General features: G+C 34.9%; 1 protein-coding gene across 1 annotated transcript in view; it reads right to left on the bottom strand.

The window, feature by feature from the left end:
* Positions 1-26,852, bottom strand: part of LRP1B (LDL receptor related protein 1B) — a 2,013,404-nt gene that overhangs the window by 1,069,451 nt on the left and 917,101 nt on the right. Inside the window, exons 4-5 of the mRNA XM_046019480.1 lie at positions 14,388-14,507; positions 10,248-10,376 (exon numbers count right to left, since the gene is read on the bottom strand). Of these exons, the coding sequence (XP_045875436.1) occupies positions 10,248-10,376; positions 14,388-14,507 (249 nt within the window). The remainder of the gene's footprint in view (positions 1-10,247; positions 10,377-14,387; positions 14,508-26,852) is intronic.

Raw genomic sequence — 26,852 nt, 5'->3', positions numbered from 1 at the left:
TGAATTTAGTATTGGCATATTATTAGTATAGTGTTGTGTTTTGTAATCTTGTCTTTGGCATCATAAAAACCCATCAGGTAAACTACTTATCCACCTGCATTAACCACAGACTTCTTAACAGTTTGAACTTTTTTGTTATTTACACCTTGTTAGTGAAATGCAAGTATCTTCTTTTAGAGTATATTTCAATTTGACATGTTATGATTGAAAAGTGATGAGATATGCTGTTTCTGAGGAAAAAAGGACCATTTTACAGAAACAATTTAAGTCAGTAATATCATGCCATGCACACACACAAAAAAGCTTTTCATTTTGCAAATGAACAGCTCTCATAGTTTCTTTGTTCTTAAAGAGCTGGTCTACCAGAACAAGGACATATTTTCCTCTATTATCTGGAAAACTTTACCTAGCACATGTTCATCATTCAATAAATGAATGATCCATGGAGGGATGCTTGGATATGGACTCTCCAGTGTTACTAAAGGTATTTTACTGAATTTTCAAATTTAAAAATGATACTGTATTCAAATTTCAGTAAGTAAAATGAAATAAATAATGCACTGTGATTTTTAATCAGCAAAATGAATGAAATTTAACCAATAACTAAAGGGTTATATTAGTAAATTTCAAATTCTCAGAGGATAATCCATTCAAATTTTAGGTTATTGGGGAATATTAGAAGTAGCAGATGGTCTAGGGGTACCAATTAATATTAGTTACTGAGAGGTGGCCCCTTTTAATCTCTTCATCATCTTCCTAATTATAGGAGAATAACTATTTTAGCTATAGAAATACTTTTTTCCCTCAATTCAGATATGTCCATTGAAGTTAGAAATTGCTAATAATTGAGTTCAAAATGTAATATATGTTGGATCATTTAAAAATTGCCTTTAAATAACTCCTATTCATAAATAGTTCCTTTTTGAAAGGATGGGTGTGTAAAAAAAACACATTTAATTTTTCCCTGAGAAAGAAAGTACTGTCTTAGTATTTGTGCATTTATTTATTCATTTAACAACTATATTTTTTTTAATATGGCTAGTTTCTGTCAGGCACTGCTCTAGATGCTAGCAATATAGTAGGTAACAAAGCTAGAAAATCCCTGTTTTCATAGAGCTTACATTTTAGTGTAGGAAGTAGATAATAAGCAAATACTATTTAATATTGCTCAGCGGTGATAGAGTCTATGAAGAAAGATAAAGCATGCAGATAAAGATGCAGGCTTGCTCCTTAAAGAGAGTAGTCCAATTTAGAATACACCTAAAAGTTTGAATCAAAGGATTTGAGAGAAAGAACAGAGTCAAGGATGACTCCAATGTTTTGGCTTGAACAACTGGGTGAATGGGTAGAGGGTGATGTACACCACTGTCAGGAGAGGGGATCAAAATTTTGGGACACAAAAAGTTAGATATTTCTATTAAATTTCTAAATGAGATATTGAATTGGACTTCAATATCCAAGTGAGTTTGATGTTCAACAGTGAAGTCAGGGCTGATGACTAAAACTCTCGAGTCTCAGTCTCTAGATATTTTATCAAATCATGGAAGTGAATGTGTTTTTAAAGTCACAATACAAGATCAGAGTACTTAGGAAATCAACAAAGGAAGAGATTTCCAAACAACTAAACACTGGATCATTCCAAAAATAATGAGGATAATGCAGCAAAATAAACTGAGAAAAAAAAATCCCAGTAAGCTAAAAGGAAGACTCTAAAATGCACTACTTTATAAAGGCAAGTATTCAAAGAGGAGACAAGGATCAGTTGTGGGCTAAGGATTGATAACTGAATGCCTGGCAACTGGAAATCACTTGTAACCCTGACAGTAGAGGTGTAAATGAGTCATAAGAATGTAAAACCGATTTAAGTAGGTTTAAGACATAAGGGGAGGATGTAGAGAAAGAAGAAAATCCTTCCTGTGAGTTACTCTATAAAGGGAAAAGAAAAATGGAGTAGCTGAAGAGGAATATAGGTTTAAAGAAAGTTGTTCTGTACCATCTTTACAACAAGTTTGTATACTCATGAGAATGATCTAGGCAAGAGTAGATGGGATTGATGCATAATTGCAGGGATTGGCCTTAGATAGGAGCACAGTGTATTCTTCGATTCAAAGAAGAAGAAGGAAGGGTGATTAGTTCTAGATACAGATTGGTAGATTTAATAAAGTTCAGGGAGAGAAACTTCTCTTTTGATTATTTCTATTTTCTTGATTAAATATGAAACAAAATCATCATGTTAGAATAAGGAAAAAGAGAGGTAGGTACGTGAAAACTCACTATCTAGAGGTGGGAAAGGAAAAGGTCCTTTAATGTATTTCACTGTTTTCTGACAAGGCTGCCTAAGGATATAAACATACAGCCTAAATTTAAGACTCCAATTTTCTACTTTGCGTTTAAAAAGACAGATTAGTTCTAAGTATTCAGTAGTGATTATATACCAAACTTCTAGCTACTTTACAAGATATATCATTTAGAATTTGATGGTATGTTGTTCTAAACTTCTCAAGACTATTAAGATATAATTTATCTAGGTTCTTCCATAGTTTGGCTATTGTAGACATTGCTGCTATAAACATTCGGGTGTACGTGCCCCTTCGGATCACTACGTTTGTATCTTTAGGGTAAATACCCAGTAGTGCAATTGCTGGGTCATAGGGTAGTTCTATTTTCAACATTTTGAGGAACCTCCATGGATAAAGAAGATGTGGTATATATACACAATGGAATACTATGCAGCCATCAAAATAAATGAAATCTTGCCATTTGCAACAACGTGGAACTAGAGGGTATCATGCTTAGTGAAATAAGTCAATCGGAGAAAGACAACTATCATATGATCTCCCTGATATGAGGACATGGAGATGCAACATGGTGGGTTAGGGGGATAAGAGAAGAATAAATGAAACAAGATGGGATTGGGAGGGAGACAAACCATAAGTGACTCTTAATCTCACAAAACAAACTGGGGGTTGCTGGGGGGAGGTGGGGTTGGGAGAGGGGGAGGGGGGTTATGGACATTGGGGAGGGTATGTGCTATGGTGAGTGCTGTGAAGTGTGTAAACCTGGCGATTCACAGACCTGTACCCCTGGGGATGAAAATACATTATATGTTTATAAAAAAAAATAAGAAATAAATAAAAAATTTAAAAAAAAAGATTTAATTTATCTACTATTTTGGCAAGTTTTGCCTGTCATAGAAAGCATAGATGGAGGCTTTGTGAGTCCTCATGCTAAGAAGAAAGCCTCACATACATTTAAAAATACAATCAACACAATGGATTTTCTTTTCTCAGGACTCAAATGACTCTAAGCATCTTGAAACAGGAGAATACACAGAGTATCAGTAATCAAAGTCAAGGAAAACATGGACTCTACTGGGAGGAGTGCCCGAGAGGTATTCTCTAACTGTGGATATTTCTCTGTTGGTTGCTATTGATACAGGGGATGCCTTGAAGGCACTCTGAAAAAAACAAAAACAGAAACAAAACAAAACAAAACAAACAAAACTTTTTGTCTTATTAGAAAGGGCAAAATATTCTCCTTTTTCCCTTTGTTTTTTCCCTGAATATTTTAATAGCTATATACTTCTACTTTCTGCAAAGTAACAGAGAAGTTTTGTACATAGATAGACAGACATAGATATAGAGATATAAATAGATGTAGATTTATAGATATAGGTATATATAGATATAGATATATATCTACATCTAGACAGATAGATGTAGATATATATCTAAATCTAAATCTATAGATATCTATATATATATGTATCCTGGTCTCATCTTAAAATTAAACAACTTTTAATTCTATGAATTTAAATGTGCCTCATTTGTTTTTAATTTTCAATTTTAAGACAAAAAGGGAGTTAACTGGAGAGCATGTATGATCTATCACCTATTCTAAATTGAGAATGTAACTAATAGTTCTATAGCCTTTCCACAAAATATTAAGTAATATGATAGAAATTTATACCTATATGTTGTGCCATTTGTAAAAATAAAGTTTATCAATTGTCAAATCTAGTGGCCATGAGATTCTTTATACACATACAAAGAAGTCCTTAGCTAGACTGCATTTATGATGTTAAGTAGTAAAACAAATGGAAGAACATGCATTTTTTTTTCTGTGTCTGATATTTTTTTACACTCTCAATAAATCAAAGGCATCATGACTCATAAGACACCTAGTTACATTCTCTGTTTAAGATGTGAAGAAAGGTGCTAGACCGTGAAAGTAATGTCCTCTAGCAAAAAAACAAAAACAAAACAAAACAAAAAAACAGAAAAACACACATAGAATATTCATGAGTGCTTTCATACCTTAACATGGCATACTCATTAATAGTGTTTGGGTGGAAAAAATAAAAGTGTGATATTTAATTTCGGTAACAGAAATTCTATCAGAAATCATTGCCCTGTTCTGTCATGGAATGTGATTTCCATCTAAGTAAAGAGCCAGAAAAGATGTAGGGTATGAATAGTACAGAAAAATAGAGAAATAAGTTCAATGGCCAGGCTCGGTTTTCAAACGCAGCCTGGGAAGCTCTAGTATTTCTCTAGGACAGAGATTTTAAGCAACACTGCCCGACTGCAGGTGAAGTAGCTTGTTCTGCAACTGTATTTCCATAGTAAGCACACTAGGATTATATTTTTTACCTGAGGAGGGCCTTGGGGAAGAGGGCACAGTTGTGGAGATTATGCCCGTCTTCCCAAACCACTCCAATATCTATACTATGGCAAAGGTAGCATGAACCCTGAATAACAGGAAAAAACTAGTAAAATACCTCAGTTTGTTTGTTTATTTGTTTTTTAATCTCTTCCAGCCTCCTGGCATCCCTTTCATTAATTCTCAAAATCCCAGTCCCCTATTCTGCTTCCTGAATGTTCACAAAATTCCTTAAAGCATCTAAAACAAAACAAACAAAATAAAAAAATAAAAACTACCACCAACAAAAAAACCACTTACCAACCACATACTCTGTTCTAGGCACTGAGCTACTTCTCTGCCATCTACTGTTTATCACAGCGTCTATCATTTCCTCCATGCATACGTGAAGCCATAAAGAACAACACATCTGGGTTACTAAGGTTATGGTCCACTAGGCTCACTTCTATCTCACAGTCTCATATACCATCATGTCATCAAATACCATTCTCAGTTATGTCTCAATAAAATGACGAATTGTGCAGGCACTAGACCTTTGGACTACCTAAAAATAGTAAAAACTATGAATGGTGAGTTTTTGCATGTGAAGACATAATCACCTGTCATTTGCTGGGAGCCCTTCTTAGCCAGATGGTATACTGAAAGAGATTTGATCCACTAGTCTCATAAATTATCAAGGTTACTAAGATTTAATATGTCACCCTTCCTAAAAATACTCACATTTTAATATAGAGTGCTTTCTTTTTTAAAAAAGTAAAACAAACAAACAAACAAACAAAAAACCCAAAAATCAGGCAGGCAATTATATTGTAACTACTGAATTCCAAGCATTTCAAGTGGCTGCACAGACTATGATATATTCTAAACTAAGAACTCCTCCCTCTCGGGGCGCCTGGGTGGCTCAGTGGATTAAGCCGCTGCCTTCGGCTCGGGTCATGATCTCGGGGTCCTGGGATCGAGCCCCGCATCGGGCTCTCTGCTCGGCAGAGAGCCTGCTTCCTCCTCTCTCTCTGCCTGCCTCTCTACCAATTTGTGATCTCTCTCTCTGTCAAGTAAATAAATAAAATCTAAAAAAAAAAAAAAAAAGAACTCCTCCCTCTCTATAGAGGCACCTGCCTATTCTCCCTACAAGCAGAACTCCACTGGCAGAAAACCATGAATGATTCCTCTACCTTCTGAAAGGAAATTTTAAAATATACATTAGATAATAATAGAGTTGGAGGTTAGGTGTAGGAGCCATAGGACATTATATTTTGCTTTCTTTCTCTTTCTTTTTAAGAATACCAGCAAAGAAAGCAGTGAGTGGTATGAACACATTCCTTAGCATCATCTAGGATTGTGTTTCCATGGATTATATAGGTATTATGATTTGTATTTCTTATTTGCATTTCTATTGCCTAAATGGTCTCCCCATCGTTCCAATCAGTGAATAGCACAGTATAAACTATAATAGAATCCTGAAGTTATTTAATGGGCTCTCTTCCCTCACTACTCTAGTTGCTACATGGCAAAGAGGTACACACACTCTCTCTTTCATGGTGTCACTTACTGCAATGACTCTACACTGATGAGCATATAATTATTTAGTGCTCTTTGTTCCGGGATTGTGTTAGTGCAATCAGTAGAGTCCTATTGGTCCTGCAGAATTTTAAACTGGGTTAATGCCTGCCTTCGGCAAGTGGTTAGGAGACTGAAAAGTACAGTCCAATGAGCCTGAATTGATCAGGAGTAAAACTGGCAACAGTTCATAAGTTAGACACCCTTGGCCATTACTTTCATTTTTACCGGTTCTACAAGTGTCCACTTTTAGCCCTTGGTGCCTACATTTAATGCATATTTCTACATCGAAATTGGTCTAAATCAGTTAAAAGAAGCTAAACTAAGTTTTTAAAAAATGGAAAAAACTTTCCATTTTCAGATTTGACAACACTCTAGAACTCTAATCTCAAAAAAAAAAAAAAAAGCAAAAGTAAAAAGATATAGGAAGTTTTACTGGATACATATATATATTTTTTTTAATAATTTTTATTTATTTATTTTTAAGATTTTATTTATCCTTTTGACATAGAGAGAGAGACAGGCAGGGAGAGTGGAAGAGGGAGAAGCTTAGCAAGGAGCCTGATGTGGGACTCAATACCAGGATCACAAGATCATGATCTGAGCATAACACAGTCACTTAACCAACTGAGTCACCCAGGAACCCCTTAATGATAATTTTTAAACATTCTTTTCAAATGAGAAATCCTAATGTTTAGTTCAAAAATTACTAGCTTTTAATGTGAGTCCCATTCCAGTTATGAACACTCCACCATGACATTCGTATTCTAGTATGTCTCCTCTTACACAGAACTATCAAGTACTATTTAAAATTATCTTTAAATGTACATTTAAAATTTTCTTCCATTTGGAAATTATTTATTTTGATAGCAAATGGATAGTTGGATTAAATTACCTTTGACTTCCTCTCAGCCCTGAATGATTGATTCTACATTTTAGTAGTCAAGTCAATCTTACAGAGGGTAGAAAAGAAAAGAATTTGTCTGCATTGCATGAATTAACAGCAATGAGAAGGCTTCCTGCCTAACATTAATTTCCTCCCACATCTGCCACAGGGTGTAAAATCCCCTCCCCCTTACTAGAATTATTTCTTGAAGGTACCCTTAAGGCTTATGAATTTTACTTGGATTCTGATATTATGTTACAAAGGAGGGAAAATAGATTAATTTAGATTAATTTACCTAATTACTATTAATTGTTACATTGAAAATAAGACCCCACAAGTAAGTTCTGGGGTGAACAGCTGGGGAGTGACCATGATATTATTCCATGCTGAAATTTATAAGCAGATTCCTAGACAATCGACTCTGCCTCTCTCTGCCTTCACATAAAAGGCAAATCTCCTAAGACCCTTTTTATTTTCCCATCTATCATCTAGTAAGGCCTTTACAGAATCCTCCTATTGAGTCTAGTACTAGCTTCCCACTGTATCCTTTGGGCTTGATATTTCTTTCTTTCATTTTTTTTTCTTTCTAAAGACTATAGATCTTTTACACACATGCAGGGTTCTGGGCCAGCCCATTCTAATATCCCATAGTTTCCCATGCTCCCAACTTCTGAGACACCTGGAACTCTGGCTTGACTGGGAGAAAAAGGTAGGTTCCAGAGCCCAGTAGGATAAGATTGTAGAGGAAGAAAAAAGTAGGGCCAATCTATGCAGCCAAGTAAAGGAAAAGGGGAATGGCAAAGACTTAGGACAAATGGAGTTTAATTTAAAACATTTTCCTAGCACCCAACAGTTATGGCAGTACTATAATATGATAAAATCACCACAAAAATGTAAGGTTGATGCATTATATAAAATTGTATATTCCTGAAGCCAAAATATCCTCTGGTTCATTTGTTATCAATTTGAGACAGCTAAAAGAAAACTGATAGTTTTCCTTGTGAATTTGAATGAATACATTGGTTCAAATATCCATGTGACCTTTAGAACTAGTCAGTATATGTTCTAGAATTGTGCCATTTATTGCCTTACCAGCAACTCATTTTTTCTAAAACTACAAACACCAGGAACATTCCCATAAAAACTGTATTTTTTAAACTCTGTAGACCAATACTATCATCAAGCTGGCCACCAAGAGGTGGAGGCTTTTATATGTCCTATTATCAATTTTGGAGTCATCAAATCTCCTTGAGTCAGCATTACATTATCAGGTAGCATCCCTCCCTGGTTACATTCTGTTATTGGCAGATACATTCTCCATGTAGAAAGAGAGGAAGTGCCTCTGTGTAGGGTTTATCACATTACACCCTCCTTGTATAGCCACAGTGATATTGTGTGGATCAATAGAAACAGCAAAGAACAAGACTTCTACATCTTCAGCCCATCAATACTTTAAATCAGAACTCTTAGTGGTAGACAAAAAGAACATACAATCTGACTTAATTTTTCTCAGGGATTGGCTCCGAAACATAAGTAGGGCTTCACAAACCAAGTCAGTAATTCAAAGAAATAAACTAAGAAGTAGAAAAGTTCTTTCTAATTTGGTATACAAGTATGTTTAGTTAATAACCGAACACACTCAGGGAAATTGTTGAGAGTACATCCTGAAGTTATGTTGTAAAGAAATAGCTGTGGCAGCTTGCTGAGCAGATCCAGTGCTTTGTTCAATCTGGCTTCAAAAAAGAGAATCCTGTCTCATGCCTACTTTTCTAATCACTAATAAAAAGGTGGGGGACATTCAATTAATTTATCAAAATAGCATAATTTGAAAATCCATAAAATGAAACCAGATTTCAGAAAAGTCAAAAGAAGCTAGATGGAACAGCATGTACATATCTCCTCGTATTATTCTTAATTCAGCCCACAAAAAAATTAGATTTATCCTATTGTTACTAGCACATCTCAAGGCTATTTCATTAGCAAACCATCAATATTCATTGAGTGTTTACTGTAGGCTGAATGCTGTGTAGAAACTATAGGCTTTATTTGCAGGGACAAAGTAAAAGGAAGACAGTGTTAAAACATGAAATTCAAACACTTAAAAGAGGAACATTCATTTCAGTAATTTTAACCAGAAAGAGAAGTTCATTCTTTCTCTTTTCTTTCCTTGTTCCCCTTCTTTCCCTTCTCCCTTCCTTGTTTCCACAAATATTCATCAAGTACCTATGTGTTCCAGGCTATGATCAGTTATCAGTAAACAACAATAAACAAAACTGACAAGTTCCATGTTCTCATAACACTCCCATTGTTCTGGAGAAATCAGATGATAAACAAATACATAATGAGTTCATTTCAAAAGGTAGGGATATAAAGAAAATAAAAGTGAAAAATCATATAGTGATTGAGTAGGAATGCATAAATAAATAAAATTGGGAAATAAGATAGCAATGGAGAGGGTATACACCATTAAGCAGAATGGTCAGCGAAGGTCACTCTGAATGTTGCCATTTTAGCTAAGACTTGAATGATAAGAATGTGAATAGCACAGGGAAAAGCACTGCAGGCAAATAAAACAGGAAGTGGAACAACCTCAAAGCAAGAGCAATGTGGTTGAAGAAGGAAAAGGAAACCAGTATGGCTGATGAGTGATGAACAGAGAGTAGCAATAAGTGAGATGGATAAGGTAAATGATACCACAGCATTAGATCCTTACATGTATTGTGAGAAGTTTGAATTTTATTCTCAAGATGAGTGAATGTAATTGGGAGATTCTAAGCATGAGAATGATATGATTTGGTTTATATTTGAGCAGATCACTTTATTATGCTGAGTATGAATTTTGGTGGGAAAGCAAAGGAATCTATTGCCTAGTCTGGGAGAGAGATGGCTAACTCAAATCAATTAATCCATTTCTTTTGAACAGGTTTTTCAAAACTGGAAACTTCCTGTAATGGAAGGAGTTTTGTGATGTTTAGTGACAACTGAAATAACTGCTCTGGATTTTTAGGTATAGATCAGTGAATTAAAATGAAGGAAAAATCTATTTCTTCCAAGTCCATAGTACTGTACTACATTTCTAGTGAAAAGGAACTGCAAAAGGGAAACAAGAAATTCTACAAGGAAAAAATAAATTATAACTTACCATTTTTGGCTTTGCAAGATCTGTTGTCTGGCTGCATTATATAGCCCTCCACACAACTGCAGGCATAGGACCCATATGTATTTATGCAAGTCTGGCTGCATGCACCATAAATAGCACATTCATCTTGATCTACAAGGAAAATGGGCATCATTTGTAAGCAGATTTATTGTTGGGCATTTTTTCCCCTAGAAGAAAACTTTTTTTTTTTTTTTCAAATTTTGGAAATAGATAATTATTTTGGAAAGGAAGAACCAAATGCAGTCTTTTTCAAACCACACTAACTAAAAGTCAAAATTCAAAGTTGCTTTAATAGTTACAGAGATAAAACATCAAACTTATTATCTAATTTTTAATTTTAAAAGATAATAGTGAGGCTAGAAATCCTTAGATATTTTTGCAAAGATATAAAATGCACTTTAAAGAATAAAGAGTTTATGTGTTTTTCACTATTTTAACAAAGAATTAGTCTGGTAATGTGGTTTCCAATGAACAGATTAAGAGTTCTGAGCTCAGTTACACAAATCACCTTCACTGGATCAAAAACAAGAAACTATTAAACATTCATTGAAAAGAAAACTTTCATCTTAATTTTTTATTTAATATCTATGGTCCTATTTCAATTCCATACATCATCCCTTTCCTGCCTCCTGCATCTTGTCCAAGTCTCTCTAAACAGCAAGTGCTCAATGATTCTTAACTAACTAGGATATATATATATGTATATATATATATATATATATATATATATATATATAGCCTAGTTGGTTTATATATACTCTCTCTCTCTCCATATATATATATATATATATATATATCTCCATATATATATATATCAGCTACTAACTTGGACTAATGTATATTCAGTCTGTCCTGTGTACTGTGTACTCTACTAATCCCTGACGAAACAAAAAAAAAATTGATAACACATGGTTCCTACTTCTAAGTGAAACGAGTCTAATGAAATATAATTGGAATTCTGTGCATTTCCTTGTAATAGGGGCATACTCTGGTTATGACAGAAACACAGAGAAGTGAACCTGCTTGGAATCAGAGGGAGAATATTAAGTGAAGGCTAAATACTGACTTGGATTTAAAGGATGATTTGGATTTTCTCAGATTCAATGAGAAGGGATAAGATGTAAAGGGGCATTCCAGTTAAAATAGCATGTGAAATGATATTGGAATGACATAGTAGGGATTTCAAAGAAGTAAAAAGAGTCAAGTGGAATAAGGGTGGATAAGCGGGGAGATAAGAGATGGTGCTGGGAAAGTAGTTTTGGGGCCAGATAATGAAGTTATTTGTATGCTAAAGTAAAGGGCTGTACATTGTATGTAGGCATTGAGAAAGCATTAATTGGATGAACTTTATAATACAAATAAAAAATGGGCTGGTGATGCAACGTGGGGGGGTTAGGGGGATAGGAGAAGAATAAATGAAACAAGATGGGATTGGGAGGGAGACAAACCATAAGTGATTCTTAATCTCACAAAACAAACTGAGGGTTGATGGGGGGAGAGGGGGGGTTGGGTGAGGGGGAGGGGGGGTTATGGACATTGGGGAGGGTATGTGCTATGGTGAGCTCTGTGAAGTGTGTAAACCTGGCGATTCACAGACCTGTACCCCTGGGGGAAAAATACATTATATGTTTATAAAAAAATAAGAAATAAATCAAAAATTATTTAAAAAATGGGCTGGTGAAAGTAGAGAAGAGATCCTGGAAAATTAGTTATGTGCTAATTTCACCCAAGAAATTGTATTTTAATTCCATTAAAATTTGAACTAAGTCAGTGCTAGTGCAGATGGAGAAGAGAGAATGGACTGAAATGTTTAAGAACTAGAAGAGACAACATGTGAAAACTGGATAGATGGAAATGAATGGTTCTATACTAAAATAGGAATAAGTGGTATACTAAAAATACATATTTGGTCTTTATCCTCAGTTTCTGGCACAGAGATCCTAAAGCCTTTGCAATTTTCTGAGTTATAGGAGTGTCTTTTGTTATTTATGAGCCCCTTTGGAATATACCTTAGTCTGTGTCACTCAGGGTGGGGCCACTAGATGATGCCAGGATTGTGGGGGTTGTGGGGGGGAGCTCCTCACCAGAAAGACCAAATGGATGATTAAAGGGTTGGAACTCTCAGCCCACTCTCTGAACACTGAGCTAATAAAAGAGTTTACTAAGGAAAAGCAAAAATATTCCTGAGTAGTTAAGGGGCCATTTAAATTGGGAAACTATGCATTTGTATGGCATTAATTTGCACTTTTCTCAGATTTCTTTGGCTTCATATAACAGCTTGCATTCGTGGATGGTTTGTTTGAAGTAAGTTGCTTTGGGAATAAAAAGAATAGTTTTTGAAGTTAAGTTTACAATGATAATGAAAGAAATTAAATCTTGCATTTGGTAAAATCCAGCCCCTAGTGGCAGAAATGATTCTTCTTCTTTTTCACAGATTTTTCAGGTTTAATTTTATTGATTCCTGTTTTAATTTTTCTGACATGATTATGCTATGCAGGACAGCAATATGAGCAATGATTTTTTTGCTGTTGTTGTTGCTCTTTTTAGCCAGAATGCACTGCTATGTCATTCATGTAACTCCACAAAATTGGCCACAAAGGAATAGGCATGTCATTACTTATAATGCTGCCTTCTTTCTCCTCTAAGGACAGAAAATACCCTGGAAATATGGCTTCAGGAAAGCATTAATGATGCTCAGTTCTGGTCATCCATGGTCGCAGATAAAGTAAAAAGAGCTCCTCTTTTGGTAGTGAACTTCCAAACTGATTGATGCGTAATTCCTTATCAATAGTCAAAAGAAGATACTGATTATGATTACTTTTATGGATTTAATTAGGAGATTGGAGAGAAAGAGATCCATGGTAACAAGAGCTGAAAATCTTGACTCCTATAGAAGTCAGTTGTAGCAAAAGGGTAAGGATACTGTACAGGTATTTTAGTCTCCCCTGTGTGAATAGAAAGAGCTGTTTTGAACTGGAAATTGCATGTGTGTGTGATTGTATGCAGAAATACTATTCATATATGGCTGACTTTTGGGTTTATCAGGTGTCTAATGTTGCCAGGTCTTCTATCTGAAAAAAAAAAAAATAGTCTGAAATTTTGTGTGCAATATTCTGATTTTTAAATGTTGGTTTAAAATTGGTGTGATTCAAATAAATACACCAGCTTGATCCACCTATTGTCAGATTAAAAAGTCTCCAAGTCTAACAAACACTTAATAATAAATGTTTCTATAATATTTGTACTATGCAGAAACAAAAACAAACAACAAATGAAAAATTCAAACCCCAGATGTGTTCTACGTAAAAATGATAATATTAAAGAAAGGTTTAAAACAATTGGCAAAGCACCAATTTCTTTGTAAAATAGTCTGTTTATTCGTGGCTCTAGCAATGCAGATATTCTTTGATTTTATGTATAGGTTCTATATTTTATGTTTCTATATATAGATTCTAAGTACTATACAAAATAATGTATTACTTATATTACAGATTTATAGACATACACTAACATATATATAATAGACATTAATAGAATGGAGAAGTAACCTAGAATTGTTCAGTATGGCAGAGTGGAGTCATTTCAGAGGGTAAACATGTCCTGTGGAGCTTTCACAAAAGCAAGAATTAAGACATTAAAAATACACATAAATATTTTTATGTTCATTATTGCTGTTGGTAAAATGCCAACTTCCAGAATTACCAATGCAAAAAATGGAAAAATTGTAAAGAACATTGCACAATATTATTAACCTAACTTAGTTAATAACAAATGTCTACTACACTGCAGCTGTATAACTGCCAGAAAACATCTAGGAAGTTAAAACTGTTAAATTCAATGATTTCATTGTTAACCCAAACCACTTCCCATTTTTGACATTTCCCCTATTTGGTATTATTGAAATATGAATTCAAAATTGGCCGGTAAAAATGAGTATCTGTTATGTTTATGTGTATGATTTATGTAGGAGTATCATTTTTTAAATCTCAAGAAGCAAAAAAAAAGTTAACCACTGTATGAAGCACATGGTAGGTGCTCAAAGATACTTGATTAATTTCTGTAAACTAAGCTTTTGTAAAAAAAAAAAAAAAAGAAAAGAAAAGAATCCCATGTCATACTTACCTGTACAGCTTCTCCCATCTTCTTTTACTTCAAATCCATCCTCACAGTAACATCTTGTACTATTTCTGACCATTGCACATTTATACTGACAATTCAACTGCTGACAATTGGATAACAGTTCTGGAGAAGAAAAACAAAGACATTATGTAAATAAAATTGTGCACACGTGTCCTATATACATTTAAATATTGTTAATATTTACTCAGTGCATAATCACAAGATTACAGTTCTGATTGGTCTCCTTGAAAATTTCTGTGATTGGTTGAGAGAACAAAGAACTATTCGCTCTAAAATATGTTGGCTTGTATTTGTTTGAAGTATTGTTAACAAAATTTCAGATGTTTGGTCTTTCACTTTTACCTTACTATGTACGTTCAAAGACACAAATCTTTTCAAATTCTGGTATATTAAATTATTTCAAGAGGAAAAATGTCCATTTGGTGGTTGATTTCAACATTTATGCATTTTTTTATCTGACACATCAATTGATTTTCTATCTTTAAGGACTCGTTTTGATTTATAATCCATGTGTAAACTTCATGGCAATCAATGTGAATATATTCCATTTCAATAATTTATCTTTCATTGGTGACAAAATATTAAACAAATACTGGACATAATATATTTCATTATATCTGAGCTCTTTCAGAGCAAATACATCATTGAAGCAAAAGTTTAGCAAACCCTCAGAGTAGATTAGAATTCAATATGATAAATGCATGAAACGGAGATGAAGTGACAGAAGCATATTCATTGCACAAATAATTTCTAACAGGAATAAGATTTGCTAAACTAGAAAAATATACGTATAAAATGTGTTACTGATTTTGCTGTCTGAAAATAGAGGTATTAATGGACTGCAACAATCTCTTTTTCCCCTGGGGAGAAAAATAAGAGTTTTGAAGACTGAAGTTAAATGATTCAAAATATGTTGATAATGCTACAAGTTTAGCCAGTGCTTGAGAAAAAAAAATATATGTATGTGTGTGTATACATATATACACATATATGTATAGAAATTATAATAAAAGTATATGAATGGTCCAATGTGGAAAAGAACAGCTAGAACATTCCAAATTGAAAATTTGCTATTTACTATATAAAGTATTTTCTTAGCCCAATTATTTTTCAACTCTTTCATGCAATTATTTCATGCATGCTCCCTTCTTAAAACCCCAAATCTTCTTCCTAATGGCCACTCACATATTGTGATCTTACTTCCTACTTTTCCTGAGATAACGGAAGCAATACAAGAGCTTTCCCACAGATTTATTCTTCACATTTACCTACTTCAGCATATTCTTGTCCTTGTTTTTCAAACTTGGTTGAATTCATAATGAAAGCTTAACTCCAATCCCTGTAAACAAATCCCCTCCCCTCTCACCTATTCAAGGGTATCTCCTCAACTATTCTCTGCTTCCTCTCACTATCATTTCTTAAATAATTTATATTAGATCAAACAAGAACCCATCTCTTTTTGACAAATAAAACTTTTTGGAATACAGTCATGCCCATTTGTGTGTGTGTGTGTGTGTGTGTGTGTGTGTGTATGTGTGTGTACACACATACACACACACACATATATATATATATACACATATATGTATTAGTCACCATACAGTACATCATTCGTCTTTTTTAACATCATTATTTTTTGTTGTCGTGTTCCATGATTCATTGTGTATAACACCCAGTGCTCTATGCAATCTATGCCCTCCTTAATACCCATCACTAGGTTCACCCTCCCCCTTCCCCCTTTCCTTCTTTCTTTCTTTCCTCTGCCCCTTTCTCTCAGTTTGTTTCCCAGAGTCCATAGTCTCTCATGTTCATCTCTCACTCCAGTTTACCACCCCTTCATTTTTCCCTTCCTTCTCTTAATGTCCCCCATGTTATTCCTTATGTTCCACAAATAAGTGAAACCATATGATAATTGACTTTCTCTGCTTGACTTATTTCACTCAGCATAATCTCGAGTCCCATCCATGTTGATGCAGAAGCTGGGTATTCATCCTTTCTGATGACTGAGTAATATTCCATTGTGTATATGGTCCACATTTTCTTTATCCATTTGTCTGTTGAAGGGCATCTCAGCTCTTTCCACAGTTTGGCTATTGTGGACATTGCTGCTGCCAACATTGCAGTGCATGTGCTCCTTTTCACTGTATCTGTATCTTTGGGGTAAATACCCAGTAGTGCAATTGCTGGTCATAGGGTAGCTCTATTTTTAATTTTTTGAGGAACCTCCACACTGTTTTCAAAAGTGGCTATACCCACTTGTATTCCCACCAACAGTATAGGAGGGTTCCCCTTTGTCCACATCCTCTTCAACATTTGTTGTTTCTTGCCTTGTCAATTATTGCCATTCTAACTGATGTAAGGTGGTATCTTGATGTGGTTTTTATTTTAATTTCCCTGATGGTTAATGATAATGAACTCTTTTTTTTTTCCATGTGTCTGTTAGCCATTCATATATCTTCTTTTAAGAAGTGTCTGTTCATGTTCTTTGCTTATTTTATAACTTATTTGGTTTTTTGGATGTTGAATTTGAGAAGTTCTTTATAGATCTTAGATATTAGTCCTTTGTCTGTAGTATCATTTGCAAATATCTTCTCCCATTCTGTGGGCTGTCTCTTTGTTTTTTGACTGCTTCTGTTGTGCAGAAGTTTTTATCTTAATGAAGTCCCAAGAGTTCATTTTTGTTTTTGTTTCCCTTGCCTTTGGAGATGTGTCTCGAAAGAAGTTGCTGTGGCCAATGTCAGAGTGGTTACTGCCTGTGTTCTCCTCTAGGATTTTGATGGATGGCTACCTCACATTGTGATCTTTCATCCATTTTGAGTTTATCTTTGTATATGGCATAAGAAAATGGTCAAGTTTCATTCTTCTCTATATAGCTCTCCAATTTTCTCAGCACCATTTATTGAAGAGACTGTCTTTTTTCCATTGGATATTTTTTTCCTGCTTTGTCAAAGATTAGTTGACCTAGCGGAGGGTCCATATCTGGGCTCTCTCTATTCTGTTCCACTGGTCTATGTGTCTATTTTGTGCCAGTACCATGATGTTTTAGTGATCACATCTTTGTAATATAGCTTGAAATCCGGCAACGTGTTGCCCTCAGCTTTGTTTTTATTTTTTGACATTTCCTTGAAGATTCAGGGTATTTTCTGATTCCATAGAAATTTTAGGATTGTTGCAGCGCTTTAAAAAATGCCATTGTTATTTTGATCAGGATGGCGTTGAAAGTATAGATTGCTCCAGGCAGCATAGACATTTTAATAACGTTTATTCTTCTGATCCATGAGCATGGAATGTTTTTCCATCTTATTGTGTCTTCTTCAATTTCTTTCATGAGTTCTGTAGTTCCTAGAGTATAGATCCATTCTTCTTTGGCTGGGTTTATTCCAAGGTATCTTATGGTTTCTGGTGCTATTGTAAATGGAATCCATTTTCTAATTTCTCTTTCTACAGTTACATTGTTAGTTTATAAGAAAGAAACTGATTTCTGTGTATTGATTTTTGTATCCTGCCACATTTACTGAATTGCTGTATGAGTATGGGTTTTCCACATAGAGTATCATGTCACCTGAAGAGAGTGAGTTTGACTTCTTCTTTGCCAATTTGAATATATTTATTTCTTTTTGTTGTCTGATTGCTGTTACTAGGATTTCTAGTATTATGTTGAACAACAGTGGTGAGAGTGGGCATCCTTTTCATATTCCTGATCTCAATGGGAAGGCTCTTTTCTTTTCCCTATCGGGAATGATATTCACTGTGGGTTTTTCATAGATGGATTTTATGAAGTTGAGAAATGTTCCCTCTATCCCCGTACTCTGAAGAGTTTTAATCAGGAAAGGATGCTGTATTTTGTCAAAGCTTTTTCTGCATCTATTGCAAGGGCCACGTGGTTCTTGTCTCTTCTCTTATTTATGTGTTCTATCACATTGATTGTTTTGTGAATGTTGAACCACCCTTGCATCCCATGGAAAATTCCATAATTGATTATGGTGGATAATACTTTTAAGGTACTGTTGGATCCTATTAGCCAGGATCTTATTGAGAATTTCGGCATCCATATTCATCACAGATATTGGTCTGAAATTCTCCTTTTCGATGGGATCTTTTCTTGGTTTCGGGATCAAGACAATGCCGGCCTCACAGAGTCTGAAAGTGCTCCTTCTGTATCAATTTTTTGAAACAGCATGTGGAGAATAGCTATTATTTCTTATCTGAATATTTGGTAGAATTCTCCAGAATCCATCAGACCCTGGACTGTTGTTTTTGGGAGGTGTTTGATCACTGCTTCAATCTCGTTACTGGTTATTGGTCTATTCAGGTTATCAATTTCTTCCTGTTTCATTCTTTGTAGTTTTTAGGTTTCTAGCAATGCCTCCATTTCTTCCAGATTACTTAATATATTGTCATATAACTGTTGATAATAATTTCTGATAATTCTATTTATTTCCTTAGTATTAGTCATGATTTCTCCCCTTTCATTCATAATTTTATTAATTTGGGCCCTTTCTCTTGTCTTTTGGATAAGTCTGGCCAGTGGTGTATCAATCTTATTACTTCTTTCAAAGGGCCAGCTTTTAGTTTTATTAATGTGTTCTACTGTATTTCTGGCTTCTAATTCATTGATCTCTGCTCAATCTTATGTCCCTTCTGGCACATGGGATAGGCTTAATTTGTTGTTGATTCTCCATATGTTTAAGGTGTAAAGACAGTTTGTGTATTCAGAATTTTTTTTTTTTTTTTTTTGAGTGAGACTTGGATGGCTATGTATTTTCCACTTAAGACCACCTTTGCCATATCCCATAGATTTTGGATAGATGTGTCTTCATTCTATTTGATTTCCATGAATTGTTTAAATTCTTCTTTGATTTCCTGGTTGGCCTGAACATTCTTGAGCAGGATGATCTTTAGCTTCCAAGTGTCTGAATTTTTTCCAAACTTTTTCTTGTGATTGAGTTCCAGTTTCAAAGTTGGTCTAAGAATATGCAGGGAATAATCTGAATCTCTTGGTATTGGTTGAGACCTGATTTTTGACCCAGTATGTGGTCTATTTCTGGAGAAAGTCCTATGTGCACTCAAGAAGAATGAGTATTCTGTTGTTTTAGAGTAGAATGTTCTGTATATGTCTATGAGGTCCATCTGGCCCAGTGTGTCTTTCAAAGCTCTTGTTTCTTTGTTGATTTTCTTCTTAAATGATCTGTCTATTGCTGAGAATGGAGTATTGAGGGCTCCTACTACTAATGTATTATAATCAATATGTCTCTTTATTATGGTTAGCAGTTGGTTGCTCCCATGTTCAGGGCATAGGTATTTACAACTGTTGGATCTTATTGTTGGATAGACCCTTTAAGATTGATATAGTGTTCTTCTGGAGCTCTAACTACAGTCTTTAGCTTAAAATCTAGTTTGTCTGATATAGGAACTGCTTTCCCAGCTTTCTTTTGAGGTGTGTTGGCATGAAAGATACTTCGTCCCTTCACTTTCCATCTGGATATAACTTTAGATTCAAAATGAGTCTCTGTAGACAGCATATGGATGGGTCCTGTCTTTTAACCTTATCTGCAACCCTGTGCCATTTTATGAGAGCATTTAGGCCATTCACATTGAGAGTGATTACCAAAAGATATGATTTTATTGTCATCATGTTGCCTGTGAAGTCCTTGTTTCTATAGATTGCCTCTGTATATTTCTGTTCTATATCACTCTTGGGTCTTTCTCCTTCTACAGGACCCCCTTAATATTTCTTGCAGGGCCAGCTTGGTGGTCAAATATTCTTTCAGTTTCTGCCCATCCTGGAAGCCCCTTATTTCTCCATCCATTCTGAATGACAGTCTTGCCAGATAAAGAATTCTTGGCTGCATATTCTTCTCATTTAGTGCCCTGAATATGTCCTGCCAGCCCTTTCTGGCTTGCCAGGTCTCTGTGGTCAGGTCTGATGTTATTCTGATGTTCCTTCCTCTGTACATAAAGAATCTCTTCACCCTAACTGCCCTTAAAATGGTTTCCTTGGTTCTAAGATATGCAAGTTTTTCTATTACATGCCTCGGCATTAGGCTGCAATCCTTTAGTCTGGGGGTGTGGGGGGTGCTCTCCCTGCCTCAAGGGTATGAATGCTTGCTTCATTCTCTAGATTAGGAAAGTAATCAGCTAGGATTTGGTCAAACATATCTTCTAGTCTCTCTCTCTCCACACCCTCAAGGATCCCAATCATTTTGACATTGGAACTTTTCATGGCATCATTTATTTCTCTTATTCTGTTTTCATGGATTTTAACCTGTTTGTTCCAGCCCTTCTTCTGCTCCTTCTTTTCTATAAGATTGTCTTCAAGATTACTAATCCATTCTTCTGCTTCATTTACCCTGTTAGAGTATCTAGATTAGATTGTATCTTGTGGATAGTATTTTTAAGTTCTGCCAGGTCCACTCTCATTTCTGCCCTCAGTGAATCTATATTGTTATTAATAGTTTTCTCCAGCCTAACTATTGTCTTCATAACTGCTACCCTGATGTCTATTTCTGAGATCTTGCTTAGATCTATATCCATTAGATCTGATGGAGAGGCCATTGTCTCTGGGTCTTTTCTTTGGTGGGGGCTCCTCCTCTTAGTCATTCTGTTGAGCTGTAGTTGAGGGGATGTATAGCTGAAAACATCAACCACAATCTAGGCAAGGGAAGGTTTGGAGCAATTGGAAGTCACCACCAAAAAGAAAATAAATAAATAAATAAATCAGCCAAAATGTAAAAGTAGTATTTATAAAGTACAAAAACAAAAACAAAGTAAAAGAGTGACAAAACAAAACAGAAAAACAAAAACAAACAAACAAACAAAACAGAAAAAGGAATACAAAGTAAAAGGGATGGGAGGGTGACAGGAAGGTGGCTATAATCCTTTGATGTTGGTGAGGAAGGGTATTTCATTTGTTCCTGGGTATATTTCATTCTCTTTGTTAGAGAACTCTACTTCCCAGAGATACAGTGAAGTTAAAACTGGTGTATATGTAAAGGATAAAGGTAATACTGAATAGGGAAAAAGGACTATCTATCTATCTATATATATAATTTAAAAATATATATACAATGAAATACATAATATATAAATATATATAAGAAAAGATATATATATATATATATATACACACATACATACATATATGTGTGTATATATATATATATATATCATCAGTTGAGAGGTACAAAAGATGGAGTTGGGATTGTGCAGACAGATATTGGAGGATAAACAGAAGGGGGGTAGTCACTAGAAGCTAGCCACTGGAAAGTAATCCTTCAATGATCTTGATGTTGATAAGTGCAATGACCTTTTTTCAGTCTTCATATTACTTGACCTATCAGCAGTATGTGACAGTTAACTACTTTCTGATACACAATTGCGTTGCTTCCAGAGCTCTACATTCTTCATGTTCCTCCTGTTTCACAGTCCCCTTTGCAGGGTTCTTTCCACTCTAGTCAATCACATAATGTTGGAGTGCCTCAAGGCAGAAATCATGGTCTTTGTCTCTTGTCTCTCAATTTACTACTGATGAACTCATCAAGTATCACGGCATCCCCTTTCACTAGAACATAAACACCAGTACCATGACTTGAAATCTAGTTATGCATTCATTTCTAATTTTCACTGCTCTGATTACAATCAGTACTTTATATTAAATTTCTTTCTCCTTGAAATACCCAGAACAATTTCTGCTTCCTTGACATAGATTCAACCAATATACAGACCAACTATATCTGATGTGTAGGCTTGAATTTTGGCTCACCATTAATTGTGTAACAATACAATGTTGGTATTTATGTAATGTACAAAGACCAGCAACTTTTTCTGTAAAAAATACATTATTAAGAAAAAATACAGAATAAATGGTTCCTTTGAAATTATGGCATTGTTGCTTTACATTATGGTAGCCATTTACATTTTAGTTTCCCTCACTTGTATCTACAGCTCCAAATTATAAACCTAACATAGATCAAGTTATTTAAACATGCAATCTCTTTGAAACCCCATAATAGTCTAACTCGCAGATATTATTATAATTTACATTTTACAGATGAGGGAACTGATGGCTAATAATTATGCCAAGATTTATACAGCAAATATATATGACAGAGCTGCCATTCAAAGCAAGGTCAGTCTGCCTACAGAGCCCATGCTTTTAATAATGCCCTAATTCCAATGTACAATATGGTGATGGTTAGAAATCTGGTGTATTTTATTTTTATTTTTCATTCTAGTTTTAGTAGTGTGCTATAGATAGAGCATTTTATAATTTTTATAGGATGAATGACTCAATGAAATAGCTTAACTCTAGGATGAGGATTAACCTCTCAGGTGTCATTTCTAGTCCATTAAATTAAACTAGGTCCTGAAGATAGTTCATTTACTTCTTCAAATTAGGTAATTGAGTTGTCAAATCTTGTTTGATTATGGTGGAATCAGTCCAAAATTGCCATGAAATATATGCTACTTTATCTCAACATTGATTGAGCACATAGTCAATGCTAAGCACTCTGCAGGGATTCTACACATGCAAAATTACTTTAGACAAATTAAGGAATTAACAACATGAGTGTGGAAGTGGGTGGGGTTAGGTGGGAAGAATAACAATGTAACCAACAGTAGAATTCAAAGCTGAAAAATACATGTGCTAAATAAAAATAGAAGTGACATGAGCTGGAAAGGGAAGGAATCCTCCAGGAACTGGAAATGGGCAGAGATAATATGGATAATAGTTGTGAAAAAATGTTTAATTTGGAGGCATCTGGGTGGCTCAGTGGGTTAAGTGTCTGCCTTGTCCTGGGATCAAGCCCCACATTGGGCTCCTTGCTCAGTGAGGAGTCTGCTTCCTCCTCTTTTTCTGCCCCTCCCCCAGCCTGTATGTTCACGTGCTCACTCTCTCTCTTTCTCTCAAACAAATAAAATACTTTAAAAAAAAGTTTAAGTTAAGCAGAAATTTAGAAGATAAGAATTCAGTAAACAAAGTTTATGAGAGTGTATTCCAGATAAAGTATGAGAAAGTATGAGAAAATAAATATGACAGGAAAGGATACAAAAAATATGGACAATGATAAATAATTGTGTGTGGCTAACCCACAGTGTTTGATGTGGCAGAAAATGGAACTGGAATTGTTGTTTGGTCCAAGTCAATGTGGATTAATTCTTAGATTAAGTAGACTTTTCTGTTTTGATAATGAAAGTCATTACTAGTATTTGAGGACAGAAGTGTTCATTAGTACCTAACAACAGGGATAAAGATGAGTGACATATCATGAAGGAAGAAAAACTATCTAAAAGACTAGACATGGCAAAGGCACAAGTTAAGATTATGAAGATTTAGAAGAGTGGATGGCCAAACACTTGGTGAATGCATAATGACAGTGAGTTAATAGTACCAATAAGATGAATTAAGAATAATAGGAGGATTAGAAGTTTGGAGGGAAATACTAAATTTGCCTTTGACTGTTTAGTTTCATATGTTGACAAAAATGGCCAGGAGAGAGTTGAGAATTTGAGTCTATCTAAGAGGAGAAGTCTGGACTGGAGATGTAGCTTTGGAAGTCACAGACATGAAGTAGGTAATTAAAGCCTGAAAAGGAAAGAATCATCCCTTATAAGGAATATTTATAACACACGTAAGCCCCGGAGAACTTTCATATGTGAAAGGCAAGCAGAAGAACCATCAACAACAAAAAGTGAGAAATAATCAAATATATAGATGGGAGAAGCAGAAAAGCTTCACAAAATCTGAGGAGGAAGCAGAGTTCATGGAAGTAAGTAGAGCAATAAATGTTAAATCCTTATGAATATTCTTGGATGAAGCCCATAAAATGCATTGTGTTTTCTAATAGGATCAATTAAGACCTTTAAAAAAGGTTTCAGTGGAACAGAGAAGATAATGATAAACATAGTAGTAAGGGGTGGGACAGAAAGAGGAAATACGAAAGTTTTCTCATAGAAAATAATTAAATATATTATGAGATAAAGAGAATAAATGTAGGGGTTTGACTTAATTTATTTAGCCTGTACTTTAAGGCAGGCATTTTAGCTCAGTACGTTAAATATATTATATTTTTCCATATAATTTCTATAGCCCACTTCCTTGTTTCCCTCTCAATTCAAAGTACAAAATCCAGAGACCATTGGTTTCATCTTTGTACTCTCTCCAATCTTGAAATATCTGAAGTTGGTACTGAAAATATGGGGATAGTGATGGGGAGAATTATGGGAAAATGACAGAAAATGGGGGAAAACTGGATATGAAAGGCTAGACCTCACACATGGTTTTGAGTGTTAAGTGGGGCTGGTGGCTGAAAATAACAAAAGTGAAAAGGGCAACTCAGCTTGTGGCTCATCAAATGAGAACTCGTGTGTATGTGCAAAGAGACTGAAAGCATGTTATCGGGTGAAATGGTAAATTGTGATTCTTCTATCAGATCATGAGGAATTATGAAGAACTAACAACATCAAGAACAAAATTTAAAATTTGGCTTAACTCTGGGAAAGCAATACTAATTACTGTAATGTTATCTATTAGAGCTGCTTACCATTTATGTTTAATTACATGTAACACTATAATGTTTATGCCGATAATTAAAAATGCATCAGATTAATTTTGTTAGAAAGCTTATTTGGGTAGAACAGAAATTCTGCACTTGAATTATCAGTCTTGATAGAACGTTCTACATGAAGCATGCTTGTTGGCTCATGTAACATTATCATTGGTTTGGATCTTAGGTTGAAGTAGGAAGACCACTAGCATCTACGGTAATGAAATATGAAAGACTGAATCTAGATATACTTTTTAAAAGATTTTATTTATTTGAGAGAAAGAGAGAGAGAGAGAGAAAGCAGGGGAACAGGAGAAGGAGAAGCAGACTCCCCACAGAGCAGGGAGCCCAAGGCACGGCTCGATCCCAGGATCCTGGGATCCGAACCTGAGTCAGAAGGCAGATGCTTAATGACTGAACCACCCAGGCATCTCTGCATCCAGATATGTAATATGGTATTTGATCTATATTTCTCAGCATTATCATAAAAGAAAAGTGTCTTTTTTTAATGAAAGGAGAGGCGCTATTATTTCAGGAATCAAATCTAATTCAACTGATGGGGAATTTCCTAATAAAGACCTACTCCATTCTTTGGTATTTAAGGGATCTTTTTAAGGCTTTTTTTTCAGAGTTGTATAGGAGTTTATAAAAATGTGAATGTATCTTCTCCATCAAATGCAACTGAACAGCTTACAAGTAATGGGTAACTTTGAGGTACTAAGCTTCTAACCCATTCTTTAACCAAGGAGTAGATTCAAGAAACATATTTATAGATTTTTTATTACTAATAAATAGCAACAGGGATTCTAGAAGGATAAAAAATTATTTCATGTTAAATCTCTTATCTCTTTCACCACCTTTTTGTCTTTTTTCTAAGTCATGGTACAGTATTATAATTAAGGCCTTAAGTGCTGAAGCTAGAGTACCTAAGCTCCAACCCAAGCTTTACTAATTTCAGGCTATGTGGGTGTGGCAAAAAAAAAAAAAAAAAAAAAGCTAATATTCACCAATCCTGTTTCCTCTTCCTCAGCAAATATAAAGATTAATCTTCCCAGTTGACTTGTATTAGGTTAGAGCCATGTATCGGACTTCTAGATAATGCAATATATGCAAAATCAGTGTTTGCCACTTTCTGAACTGGGCTCTAAAGCATTCTGATGATCTTCCACTCTCTCTTTACTTACTTGTCGGCCCTCTGGATGCAAAGAAGCCAGCAGAAGGCTCATAGAACCTTCTGCCAACAGGCCTACACACTGGGGGGAGCCTGAAATAGTAAGCATCCATTGATGACCTATTTGGGTGTTGGTATGAGTGAAAATTTGGATTTTTGTTGTATTCAACCCCTGAGGTATCAGGGTTGTTTTTACATAGTATTGTGGTGATGGACAGATGACTTAAGTTCTCTATATTTATTTTTCCTTGTCTCTAAAATGGAGATAAGTAATAGAAACTACCTCAGGGTTGTTATGAGGCTTAAATGAGGTAAATCGTGCAAAGTCCTTAAAATATTGCCTGACACATGTAATTCTTTGCAGTATTATTTTTTATCATGTTACCATTTAAGCTATACCTACAGTCAGTATTCTTCCATAATTTATATAAGTTTCAAGCAATTTGGAGGTGTTTCTTTTTACGATAGAATTATTTTCTCTTTCATTTTTGGGTCTTTAATTTTGGGTGTTACATGATTCATAGTTATAGTTTTGCCCCCAAAAGACTTGTGTATCATTTGATACCTTTTGGTGGAGGTACTTTTATTTTTTGGTAAATTCTCCTAAAATCTTTACCCGAATGAAAGATCTCTAACTGGGAAATACTAACCATAAGAAATGAAGATTTGTCTATACTGGCTAACTGGTTTCTATAAAATATGAATATTACTCTTCTGGAGCACTGTGTA

Source organism: Meles meles, chromosome 9 (assembly GCF_922984935.1).
Source record: "Meles meles chromosome 9, mMelMel3.1 paternal haplotype, whole genome shotgun sequence".
NCBI classification, from domain to species: domain Eukaryota; kingdom Metazoa; phylum Chordata; class Mammalia; order Carnivora; family Mustelidae; genus Meles; species Meles meles.
Note: the sequence above shows the minus strand (reverse complement) of the source record. Positions and strands in the feature narration are given on the sequence as shown.